Raw genomic sequence first — 12,264 nt, forward strand, 5'->3', positions numbered from 1 at the left:
CACTGAGCTTTCTGTGTTGGGCCTTTGGAGTGAACTTGGCTGGGCACCCACTTCTAGGGAGAGTAGCCACAGTACTAAATCATCTCCATTTGTGGACCATTTGTCTATCTGTGACTGGTGAATACATAAAGTCTTTGAGATGACACTGTAACCCCTTCCAGTCGGATGCAAATCAACAGTTATTGATCACAGCTCTTCGGAGAGATCTCTTTTTTTGCGAGGCATGGTTCACATGAGCAGGTGCTTCGTGTGAATAGCAATCTCAAAAAGTTTGAGTATTTTTTACAGGTCAAAGTATCTCTACACCTCACTCACATCTCATTTAATTGTAAGGACTCCAAGTTTGCTAATTCCTGACTCCAATTAGTCCTTAATGGAGTCATTAGCCTAAGGGTTCACTTACTTTTTCCACCATCATTTTGAATGTTTAATGGATGTGTTCAATAAAGACATGAAATATTAATATAGTTTGTGTGGTATTAGGTTAAGCACGTTGTGTTTGTCTATACTTGAGACTAAGATGCAAATAAGATCACGTTTTATGACTAATTAATGCAGAAAAATAGGTAATTTCAAAGGGTTCACATACTTTTTCTTGCAACTGTTTGTATTGTTGCTGCTATTATGTATGTTGTTGTTTAACCATTTTTTCTAGACTTTACTTTAAATTAATTGACTGATTGACTAGTGCGTTGTCATTCTAAAATGTTTTATTGTTGCTGCTTTAAATTCATATTGTCAAATGTATCACTTTTTGGCATAGTTAAACCAGATTTTTCTAGTTTTAAAAAAGTGCAAAAATTTGAGATAGTGGAGATGAAACAAGCCAGCATTGTTCACTGGTGTTTTTTATTAAAAAGGAAAAAAAAGAAAAAGCAAATGAAATCAGATCTATTTTCTTATGACACACCATTTCTCATGACCCACTTTACTGTGACGGCTACATGACGGATGCTGATTTTCTCTTAAACGTAAAGGGACCGCCCCTCTCCCAGTTGAAATGTGCAGTGAGTTAGGTCTGTCAGTCAGTGAAGGGTTAAACAGGGAGTCCGCAGCAGTCTCTCCTTTCTGTCCACGGCGTTTAGCGGAAAACATCTGACTCTTGCTCGTTTTCCCAAAAAGCTGTGTTTGGTTTTTACTCATTTTGTGCCGGAGCCGCGGAGGCATCACGGGGAACAAAAATCACTGTTTCGACAGCAGGATTTCACCCTCTTACTGCGCGCTTTCAAACAGGTAGGTCCCCTGTGTTGGTAACATTTTCCATCCATGCATTAATTAAGGATACACCAAAGGATTACAGGTAGTCGTTTTAAAAAAAAAAATGCTTGCATGTGTGTTCGCCTTTAAAAGCCACAAGAGTCTTCAGTCTTAAACAAACTATCTACTGGTTTTCCATGAAGTGCAGTGTCCTACACATCACTGCGGGAGGTAAAACTTAATTCCATGTTTCATCAGGACTCATTTCCTATTCTGGCTCAACTGTAGGGATAACAAACAGCTTTTTAAAAAAAATCACTTTTTGAAAAAAATCAAACTTGCTTTCAGCTGCAACCTTGCTAACAAACTTTTAAATCTTGAGAGCAAAATTATGTTCAAATAGGTTTCTAGGATGCATCTTTCGTCCAAATATCCATACATCTGCATCCTACTCTTGGTACAAAACAATCTTAATTTAGTATGAAAGTGTTTGCATGGTCTTTGTGTTAACAGTGGGCCTGTGGTATTTCACCATCTTATTCACTTGCAGACTGAGTCATTCCCTGATTTCCTCCAGATGTGCACTAGTTTACGTTTCCTGACGGCCCAGGATTGTGACATTTCTGCCCTTGCACTTCAGTTATTCTGCTGACAAATATGATTTTACGCTTGCTATCTGAGGCTGAAGTGATATTTGTGTTGTGACACTGGTGGATGCCGTTAAAAAAAAGCTTTTCTTCTTATCCTTCATGTATGTGGCTACCTTTTTGAGCAAGTTGTTAAAATGTAATCCTTAACTCAAATCTGCAATGAAGCAGTGACATTTCACCCCTTTTTTATTAGCCTTTCCTTCAGCTAGTGGGACTCTGACACCAAGTGTTAGTGGACATGTGCAATCATGTGTCACACTTGTGTAAATGGAGCATCAGCATCTTGTTTTTCCTACACTTTCTGCATCAAAAACAGAACCTATGTTCATGAGGAGGAATTTAAATATGACGCGCTAAACAAACAATGGCTTAATCACCCTGCTTGTTCCCTTGACGTCCAAACTGGGAGCCTACAGGTGGATGAAATGAAGTTTTTATTGTTTTACAGCTGCACAGTACAGTAGCTCTTGTGATGTAACTCATTCCAACAGCAACTGAAAAAAAACTCAAATAAGAAAACACGCTTCATTTAAAACTTCTTTCCCTCTATTTTGAATATGTATTTCTTCTCTATCAGTCACTGATAAGGTCAGATGTGATCCATATATATAAAAGATAAAACAGTTCACACTCAATGACCTGAAAGTTCTCTTCTGTTATCTCATCCTGTATGGCTCTCATTTCCTCCCTTTATGGATCAAACAAATGACCTGCCTGATTAATTTAATCATAAACACAGTACTTCTGGACTGGACTGTGGGTTTTTGAAATATATTCTTGCTTTCTTTTTAGATTATAAAATTCAGAATTTACATAATCACACAGGTTCTTTGGGATTGTTGTCCTTTGAGGATATTTTTACCCTGTTTCCACATCAAGTGTAGCTGTTACAGACAGTTTGAAAGCTATTGTGGGGAAATGATCACTCCAAAGACTGATAGTTGCTTAGGTGGGCATCACGAGATCTTCTGCTCTGCTAGCGTAAGATTAACCTCAGGTAATTGCTCAACCTTTGCCCACTTCCAACCTTTGGTCCGTTCTCCAGCATTCACAGCCTCTTTTCACTGTTAGTGCCGCCAGTGCAGCCTCTGGTACTGGTCCTAAAGGTACGTAAGACCCACACAGAGACATGTTGCTGTTGGTTGTATTTCACTAGTTGTGCATGGCTTTTTTTACTGGCTGATTGGTTCCACTTTGTTTTGATTGTTTGGTTCATGAAGTGACTAAATGGTGACTAAAAAGCTGTTTGTTGAGGAGATGTAGGTGAATCTGAGTTGCTGTGGCGTCCGTTACAATCCACTGTGATGTTGTTTCTGCCTCATGTGACATCCTTGTGTTTCCTGCACAGTAAGTGCCGAGCTATTCGTGGCTGTCCAGTGAGTTGGCTGCAAAGATTAGTCAGTCCACAAAAAAACAATCTGATCAATTCATTATTTCGACAATGAATTTACCATCAGAGTTATTTTCCATGAAAAACTATCAGAGCATGCTGTTTTCAGCCTCTCAAATATGGAGATTTCCAACTTTTCTCTGGTTTATCTCATGTTAAACTGAATATCTTTTAGTTTTGTATTTACATAACAAGACATTTTAAGACAGCATTTTTTGATTTAATAAAACACTTTTCTGACACTGTATGGAGCGAACAATTAATCTACAAAATAATCAGCAGATAATGAAAATCATAAGTTGCAGCCCTAGTTGGCAGACAAATTAATGATTATCTTATTGTCAGTGTGCATTTTTATACATCAGCACTCATTTTGGATGCCATTTTTATGGTTCTGCCAACTAATCACATGATGTGACAGCATGGTTGCAAAATACCTCTTTTTTGTCTTTCTGTGCAGTTAAAGTGGCACCTAGTTGTTTGTCCTTATCCTGAAATAAATATCAAGTGTGATGGCAGGAGAAGAGTGCATTTGTTTAGAGGTGACTGTATGAAGGACCTTCTTTATCTTTAGGATAATTGACTCCTTTACGGGGCTGAATAACTGACACAGCATGTGTAAAGTGGGGTTAAAGTGTGTGTGTTTTCTGCCTTCTCGTCCTTATGATACTGTGATGTTTTATGGGTCATATGTCTTGCTATGATCTCTGTCTGAAGGGTGTTTTTGTGGTTGTAAATGTTTACTGTGGATTGTTAACATATTTGAATGTTTATGGCGTGCAAAAAATCTTTTCAGCAGCTCAGTTCAAAACCTTTTTAGCACTTGTTTTAATGGCATCACTTTAAATACTTTGTTTTTCTGCAGTTTCTGTATTAACCTTTTATCTCCTTCTCCTTTTTCGTCCCTTGCCACACACACACACATGCACATTCCCACTTCACTTTTTCTGCTCCAGACAAGTAACAAGAAAAGCATGTGTGGGTGTTGAGAGTCATCTGTTCAGTTGACCTTGCTGCCCCTGAACACGGAGCTGCCGCCTGCTTTACTGCTGACCATCCACTAGTCCAGTGAGGCTCACTCCACACCATGTCTGCAGAGGTGGAGAACAGTGCACCCGTCCCCTCCGATCCCAGCAACACAACTACAGCCTCGACCAACACACCTCCCAACACCCCGACATCCGCATCAAAGGCCCCATTCAAGAAAGAGAAGAAGAAAGGTGACAAAATATTATGATCAAGACATTGGATTCAATTCTTGTGGTCTGATCTTGTAGAGATAACATTTTCAACTGTTTTTTTTTACAGTCCCAGAGAAGACAGATGAGTATCTGCTGGGCAGATTTCAAGGGGATGGCGTGAGGTACAAAGCCAAGCTGATTGGCATCGATGATGTCCCAGAGGCCAGAGGAGACAAGATGTGCCAGGACTCCATGATGAAACTTAAGGTGCAGCATAGGACCTTGGACTGTGCCCTGCTGTCTTTATAACTTATTAAAATATTAAAGGGGTGGCATTTAAAGCTGTTTTTTTTATAATTTTTATAGTGTTTTCAGTCAATAAGTAGCATGTTCCCTTACCCTAATGTTAACTGTTACAGTGTTTAAAGGAGTAGCTGTGGTAAAAATCTGGGGTTCTGGAAATGTTTAGCAAGGGGCTGGGGTCCTAGACGTGCAGACCTGCGATTGTGCTTGGGGGTTTTGGGCCCCATTGGACAATAATTATTGTATCATTGACAAACGTTTGCATGATCTGCATCTTACTGCAGGGGGCGACGGTGTGCACAAGCTTTCCAGATATTCACTTTAAATCATGTGTTTTGTTTATTGACTTAAGAAAGAAATAGTATGTAATATTATTTATTCGATACCAGGGTATGGCAGTAGCTGCCCGGTCCCAAGGCAAGCACAAACAGAGGATCTGGGTCAACATTTCCATGTCGGGCATCAAGATCGTCGATGAGAAATCAGGAGTGAGTTTCCTCCCGTTACAGTCACATCACACTGTGAAGAACATTTGATTTTTTTATGGCTTATTTGGTGCCTTTTTTCTTGATAATGCAGGTGATTGAACATGAGCATGTGGTGAATAAGATCTCCTTCATCGCCAGAGATGTAACAGATAACAGGGCGTTTGGATACGTGTGTGGAGCAGAGGGGCAGCATCAGTTCTTCGCCATAAAGACTGCACAACAGGTAACAAAAACACACTGAAGAACTCACACGTCGACACTGTGCATTCCAATGGCCATGCTTCCATACCATTTAGTAGGCCAGAAAAAGATTTAGTATGTTAAATGCAGTATGCCAAAAATACCAGGATGTCCTGCCGCATCTGGTTGCATTTTGCAGTATGCAAGCCAACATTGCTTTTCTGGGCATTCTGAGCCACAGTCCTCTGTGCAGCATATATATATAAGAGGCAGGGTTCAAAGTTCAAGCAGCCATGTTACTATGAAGTGGGATGTCCCATTTGTATGCATCCTGCAGGCAGCTGCAGCATGCACTACAAGTAAAAAGAAAAAGTGTGCGATTTGGAATGCAGCCTTTATTTAATTGAAGGTGTAGAACAAAAACTGCATCAACAACAAAGACACCAATGACGATGTGTTATTGTCACCTTACAGGCAGAGCCCCTGGTGGTCGACCTGAAAGATCTCTTCCAGGTCATCTTCAACATGAGGAAGAAAGAGGCAGAGGCCGCACAGAAGGTAACTGCTGCAGAAGCAGCTGACGTTGAACTGGAAAAAGTTTTTTTTTTTCTTTCAAAAGTTGGACAGTGAGAACATTTTCTTTCTGAAAGAAAAGCATTATGGTGTGGTCATGGGAGGGCTGACAGGATATACACCGAGCGTACCTCCCGAATACAACACTGCCTCTCTGTGTTCTTTCAATGAATCACAACTTCAGACATTCCATTGAAATGATGTGAAATGACACAGTGAATTAAGAAAATAAGTATAGTCATTAACAGTCTACCTCTGTTTACAGGGGGAAAATGGCAGCGCTGTAGTTGAGGTAAGCACTTGGAAGCGCTTGTTTCTTCAAACGGCTCCCTCAACTCCTTCCTTAACCTCTCATTTATCCAACTTGTTTTCAGAATGGAAGTGACGCCTTGATAGGTATGGATGGTGACAGAAAAACTGTTCAAGTAAGTATTTCTGCTCTGTTTTCAACATTTAAAGAACATGATTTATAGTGGCTGGATAAATACAGTATGTTTCTGTTTCTCTTTGACATCCAGCCAATGGAGCAGCTCGACCTTTTTGGAGACATGTCGACCCCTCCAGACATCCAGGCTCCAAATGTAAGTGTGGTGCCATAAAATGTTCCCTTTATCTGGGCAACATAGTGGGATTATACTCAGCCAATGGAGTGTGGCTAAGTATTTACAGTTGTAGTTACAGTGTGTACTTTTTATGCATCTTGATAATTGCAAAATACTTTAAGAGTAAGATTTTTTTGAAAACCTGAAAATAGGTTTTGCTACATGCTGTCCTTGACAAAATGCCTACTTTTTTATTTAAATTTGATTTTTTTAGAAAGAAATGGCTTCACTGAATAACTCCAGCACCTTCCAGATCATTCCATGTGTGTGAGCTCAATTATTAAAAGGCCACTTTTGTGTTTGATTATCAGATTTTTATACATTCAAGACTTCAAAGGGTCTTTTAAGAATTGAGTTTCTACTTCTTGTATACCAATCTCATTGTTGTTCATCAAACCTTTAAAGCTGCTACAAGTAGAACCTATGAAAGATATATTTTTGTTGACTTTAGTGACCCCTGGAGTCTTAAAGTGGTATTGTTTATTTCCCTGTTGCTGGGCCAAACTGAGCTTCAGGCCAGCAAGCTAGTGCTGACACCAGCACATTTATATACCTTGCTGTAATCCAAGGCAAGTAAGAATTTAATAACTTCAGTGTTTTCCACTTGGAAGATGGACTCTAGACTTTCCTTTACCATGAAATTTAATATGATATTTTTTGAGGTAAATATTCTACAGGTAGCAGCTTTTATTGTCTTTCACACCATGTGATTCATTTTTCATTTTGTTAACACATGTGTTTTTCTCCTTCTGCAGAACTGATTCATAAATCTTTTTTTTCTCTCTCCCACTGTCCCTCCTCATGTTAACCAGGGCTCTAATGATATTCTGTTGCTGGACTTTTCTGCTGAAGTTGACAGCAATCAGAATTGCATAAAGGGGAACTCCTTTGTAACTTCCTGTGCCCCTGACCGTAGGGCATCTCCCCAGACAGAGAATCCCTTTTCCTCGACATTTGGCTACTTTCCAACCCCAGACAGTGACCCTTTCAGAGATGACCCCCTTTGTAAATCGCCCACTTGGTCGGAGCCCGAAAATTCCCAGATCTCCACTAATCACCTAAACAGCACTGCTGGCAACGCTTGTAAGACAATTATTAACGGTGGTTTGAATGGAGACTCGGAACACCTCAGTCAGCAGATAAATGGGTTATCCAGTAAGACCATGATCCTGGCTCTCAGTAACGGACAGTGGCCGCTAGGGGGCAAAATAACTCAGGGCAACACAATTACCATGATGGATGGGAATGAATCTGGAACACTTCTCTCAACTAAAAACCCATTTTTTGACTCGTCTTTGAAAACTGCCCCTCTCTCTAATGGCATAAGTCATCACCCACAACCCCCAGTGACTCATAGCAAGGACTCAGTTGTCATAAGCCCACCTCCACAGAGCTCTAAGGCTGGACGAGGTCGAAGGAGCGCAAAGGTGAAATTCCATAGCTTGATGAATTGTAGTAGAGTTGCATGTGTGATGCCTACCTAAAAATGGGTGATATGCACATTTCCCAGAGCATAATTAGGTTTCTAACATCTCCTTTTCTGAGCGTTTGGGTTATGCATTGGTGTTTGACAGGATATGCAAGCGGATGCTTTTGGTTCAGATAAGATGCAAGGCCTGTAATTAAGAACTGCACCTGAGGGTTTGATGTTTGGGTTCGTTCTGTCTTCATGCATGCACTGGTGGTCACACTACATTTCTCTAACTGGCTTGTATAAATGACACTTTGACTGTGCTGCTGAACAATCAACTGTACCTCTTATCATCTCTGCTCTAAATCTGTTTTCTAACATTTATGCTTCAGTGATAAAAGCACTGGTAAGTGGCAAAGCATGCTTATCTATCAGTGTTACTATAATAATAGTGTTTGTTTCTGATGGAGCCCGACCGATATAGAAGTTTTGAGACTACCGATTTTAGAGTGGAAAATTCACTCATTACCGATATGGCAGACTGTTACTGTGGACATGAAAATTGACCTTTTTCTATGTGGATTTTGCCCAAATATGGCTATGTGAAGATACTCAGCAGGCTTCTTTCTTAGACAAATGATTTTATCAAAGAATACCATTACCAATCATATGCATTATATTCAACCAAGTCTAGAAATAAAAAAATAAAAATAAATTATTTTTATATTTTAAAAATAAAATAAATAACTATATGGCACTATTTCAAATTCACCCCAAGCATAATTGTCTGCTTCATGTTTTCATTTAAAAAGTTTTCAATTCAGTGTTGTGTTACTGGAAAATATAAATGTCTGATATGTCTTTGAGCGTAAATCTGTTGGGCTCAAATTATTGACAACGTAATTAAAGTAAATCATTTGTTACGGGTTGGCTAAATATTAAAGTATTGTGTAGTTTTTATGTATGAAATCATGTGAATGAGATGCAACTGTACACCTATATATGTTGTGTATATATAATATATGTGTATTCTGTCAATAGTCCACAGCAAGTGACCTGTTTGGAGCAGAGCTTTTTTCTGCTCCGGGTCAATCTGAAGGGTCATCTGCTTCAGCGGACCTTTTCAACAACACACGTACCAGCTCCACTCCCTCCTCCATAGCTGCTCTGGGTAATGCACACAAGGAACTTTGTGTTTTATCTAAATATTACAATGTTTCAGCTTTGCATTTCATATAATTTGAACTTTTTATGTGCCTTTTTCTTTATTTTTTTAGGGAATATTCAGTTAGGTCCTCCAGCTACCACCGGTATCCCCACTGCAGGCATGTGGGGAGCCCCCATGGCTGCACCTTCCATGTTCCACATGCCAGGAGTGACAGCCCCAGGCCCAAGGCCCGCCTACCCACAGCCATCTGCATTTGGTGGCCTACCCATACCACCCCAAGCCTGGGGCCCACAGGTGCCACCTCAGTTTAGTGTCCCGCCCTTATCCCCACCCCATCTCAACTGGGCCCAACCTCCACCACCTAATGCTCTTGGTGCTCCAGGTTGGGGTCAGCCCGCCATGACCAATCCTTTCCAGCCTGGTGCGTTCCCTGCAATGGGCGACCATCAAGGTCCGGCACGCCCTCCTCCTCGGCCACCTGCTAAGGAGGCCCCAAGGGTAGAGAACAGTGCCTTCACAGCTTTGGACCCACTTGGAGATAAAGAAAAGAAGAGCGGAAAGGACATGTTCAAGGACTTCCAGCTTGCCAAACCACCACCTGCCATCCCAGCGAGGAAAGGGGAGATTTCCAACTCGGCTCCGGCCCCCAGTGGTAAAGAATCCGGGGCGTTCGATCAGTACTTTTCCAGTAAAGTGGGCCTGCCTCAGGATAATGCAGATCATGATGACTATGAAATCAGTCAAATGTCCGCAGCTGTTAATGGTAAAACAACCAAAAGTTTGGTTGGTTAACATTTACCTGAATGAGAGTTGTCACTAATTGTGTCATAATGTTTTTTGTTTTTTTTAAAGATGTTCCTAAACCAGCTGCAGCTCCAAGCTTTAATCCCGGCCTTCTTGATGCCGCCTTTTCCTCTGCTCCCATCGCAAACAACTCGGGCCCGGCCCAGGGACAAGGCCCCAATCAGGACATGTTTGATCAAGCATTTGGGGCCCCAGATTCCGGTCTGTTTGGAGGACCCCCCGTAGCCACGGTACATACATTTTTACATGCACATATTTGAATCATATTTAGGAATAATTTATATTCAGTAACAGTACGGGAGGCTGTGGCTCAGTTGGTAGATTGATCGCCCACTGATTGGTTCGATGGTCGGTGGCAGCCTACATGTTGAAGTATCCTTGAGCAAGATACTGAACCCCAAATTGCTCCCGATGCTGCGTTCATCGGCGTGTGAACAAATTCCCAACAGTGGAGGTGGCACTGTTTAGGGTAGCCGCTGCCACCTGTATGAATGTGTGTGTGAATGAGGGCTGTCTATATTGTAAAGCGCTTTGAGTGGTCGCAAAGCGACTAGAAAAGAGCTATATAAGTTCAGGTCCATTGACCATTTGCCAGTAAAAAGAAAACCTGTTTTTCTTATCTTACAGCAGCCTGCTGCTGTTGGTCAGACTTCTGGCTCAACAGCTGCTTTTGGGGATCCTTTTGGAAATCCCTTTGCTTGACCTTAACTTTGTCTATAAGTAAGTATTTATTCATGTTTGTTTATTCCTTAACTGACTTCTTCTGCACAGAATAAAAACTATTTTTCTCTTCTCTCTGCCTTCAGTTGAAATGGAGGAAATGAAGATCTTCACGTCAAATAACATCTTTGGGACAAGCTGCTACAACAAGTGCAAGACAATCCAAATTATGAACTTTTCTCAGTCTTGTCCCTGACCAACCCTTCTTCTACATCTCCACCTCTGATGTTGTCATTATTGTTTTTTTCTATCCAATCAGTAGTTTCCTTATTTCTAAAGACCACTGATCTAAGAAGTAAATGTTTTGTCCTGATCTGCTGAAGAAAGAAATGTGGTGTGAGAGAGAGGGAGGCACGTCCAAAGAGGTTCACTGCTGATGCTGTCTGTGTTAAAGAAATAAAATAATTGAATCATAATGCTGCAAGGTGTTGAAAAGTCCATTGTCTTCTTCGAACTAGTTAGTGAATCAACATTTTGCATTCTGCTTGAGGTTCAAAAGTCAAATGGATATATTAGATGTTTCTATCTGCATATTTCTATGATTACAAATGTATACCATTAAACAGCATTTGATTAAACTAAAAAAATCCATGTCTTTAAATAGAATACCACAGTGACAAAACATGATACAATTAAAAGTCAAGCATTAAGTATTATCAGCAAAATGTATCAAGAGTAAACTAATTATGCAAGAGAATGGCCCATCTCAGTGGGCCTATATGTGGGCCATTAATTACTTTCATAGTTTGTTTAAATATTTTATGTAAAGTTTGGAAGTTTAACTTGTTACAATGCATCATAATGTATATGCATTTTTTTTTGTAGGCACAATTTGTATCTACAAAGTATCTACTGCATATACATTAAATAAAATCTGTTAAGCAAAAAGTACAATATTGGCCAATGAAACTTGAAGTGAGTGAGTGAAGTATATATTTTTAGAAAATGGGATAACTCACTTCAACAACATTACAGCTGGCCACTATACATTTCTACACAAAAACAGACTACTCAGTAGGTTTAACAAAAAATTAAAGGACAACAGTCCTTCGGGAAAAAAACATTTAAATAGAAAGAAAAGCAACATAAACATAATAATTTGATATTTTACTAGTGGTGGAAAGCAAGTAAATACAGCATACTTGCAATTTTAAGGAAAGACCTATGTTTTTTCTGCTTTATCCTGTGACTCCACTACATTTCAGACAGAAATAATGTCCTTTTTACTCCATGCAAGCTGACTTTTTTTCTTCATACAAAACATGAAATGTGATTTTCTATCAATAAAACTACCTATAAGCATATAAAGTTAAACGTATATTTTATTGTTAATACTACTTGTGTACTGATGCTCAAGTAAAATTACTTTAAATTGAGTGTAACTGATGTATTGTTACTTTCACTTTTAAAAAAATCTTAATATTTCTTACATAACTGAATATTACAGAGAATATTTTGAAAGAATTCAAACAGTTTCAATACAATGCTCAGATTCCTTGAACCAAATTCTTGCCCATTGACTGCACGATCTTGCCTCATCCACGTCTTTGCAACGGTATGACTACATTTCCCACAACCCCCTTCACTCACGAAAATA

At 39.8% G+C, this 12,264-nt stretch overlaps 1 protein-coding gene across 4 annotated transcripts; it reads left to right on the plus strand.

Moving 5' to 3' along the window:
* The first annotated feature begins 1,039 nt into the window (after window positions 1-1,039).
* On the plus strand, window positions 1,040-11,083 carry dab2 (DAB adaptor protein 2). Of its 4 annotated transcripts, none has more exons than XM_059357884.1 (15): window positions 1,040-1,233; window positions 4,194-4,457; window positions 4,546-4,685; window positions 5,111-5,209; window positions 5,301-5,432; window positions 5,864-5,947; window positions 6,228-6,254; window positions 6,337-6,387; window positions 6,481-6,543; window positions 7,377-7,991; window positions 9,017-9,146; window positions 9,253-9,906; window positions 9,996-10,177; window positions 10,578-10,667; window positions 10,754-11,083. In XM_059357884.1, the coding sequence occupies exons 2-14, from the start codon at window positions 4,325-4,327 to the stop codon at window positions 10,647-10,649; spliced, it is 2,382 nt and encodes a 793-aa protein (XP_059213867.1). In that variant the 5' UTR covers window positions 1,040-1,233; window positions 4,194-4,324; the 3' UTR covers window positions 10,650-10,667; window positions 10,754-11,083. The 4 variants fall into 4 exon arrangements, with proteins under 4 accessions (XP_059213867.1, XP_059213870.1, XP_059213869.1 ...); XM_059357886.1 differs by having other exon boundaries at window positions 1,041-1,233; window positions 9,253-9,795; window positions 10,575-10,667; XM_059357883.1 differs by having other exon boundaries at window positions 1,042-1,233; window positions 10,575-10,667.
* The last annotated feature ends 1,181 nt before the right edge of the window (window positions 11,084-12,264 follow it).

Source organism: Centropristis striata, chromosome 19, assembly GCF_030273125.1.
Source record: "Centropristis striata isolate RG_2023a ecotype Rhode Island chromosome 19, C.striata_1.0, whole genome shotgun sequence".
Classification (NCBI taxonomy): Eukaryota; Metazoa; Chordata; class Actinopteri; order Perciformes; family Serranidae; genus Centropristis; species Centropristis striata.

Bases quoted from the DNA above. Each gene is read 5' to 3' on its own strand.
- dab2 (XM_059357883.1), top strand. From the start codon at position 4,325: ATGTCTGCAGAGGTGGAGAACAGTGCACCCGTCCCCTCCGATCCCAGC. The intron at 5,433-5,863 runs GTAACAAAAACA...GTCACCTTACAG, and splicing joins CCATAAAGACTGCACAACAG to GCAGAGCCCCTGGTGGTCGA. The intron at 6,255-6,336 runs GTAAGCACTTGG...ACTTGTTTTCAG, and splicing joins ATGGCAGCGCTGTAGTTGAG to AATGGAAGTGACGCCTTGAT.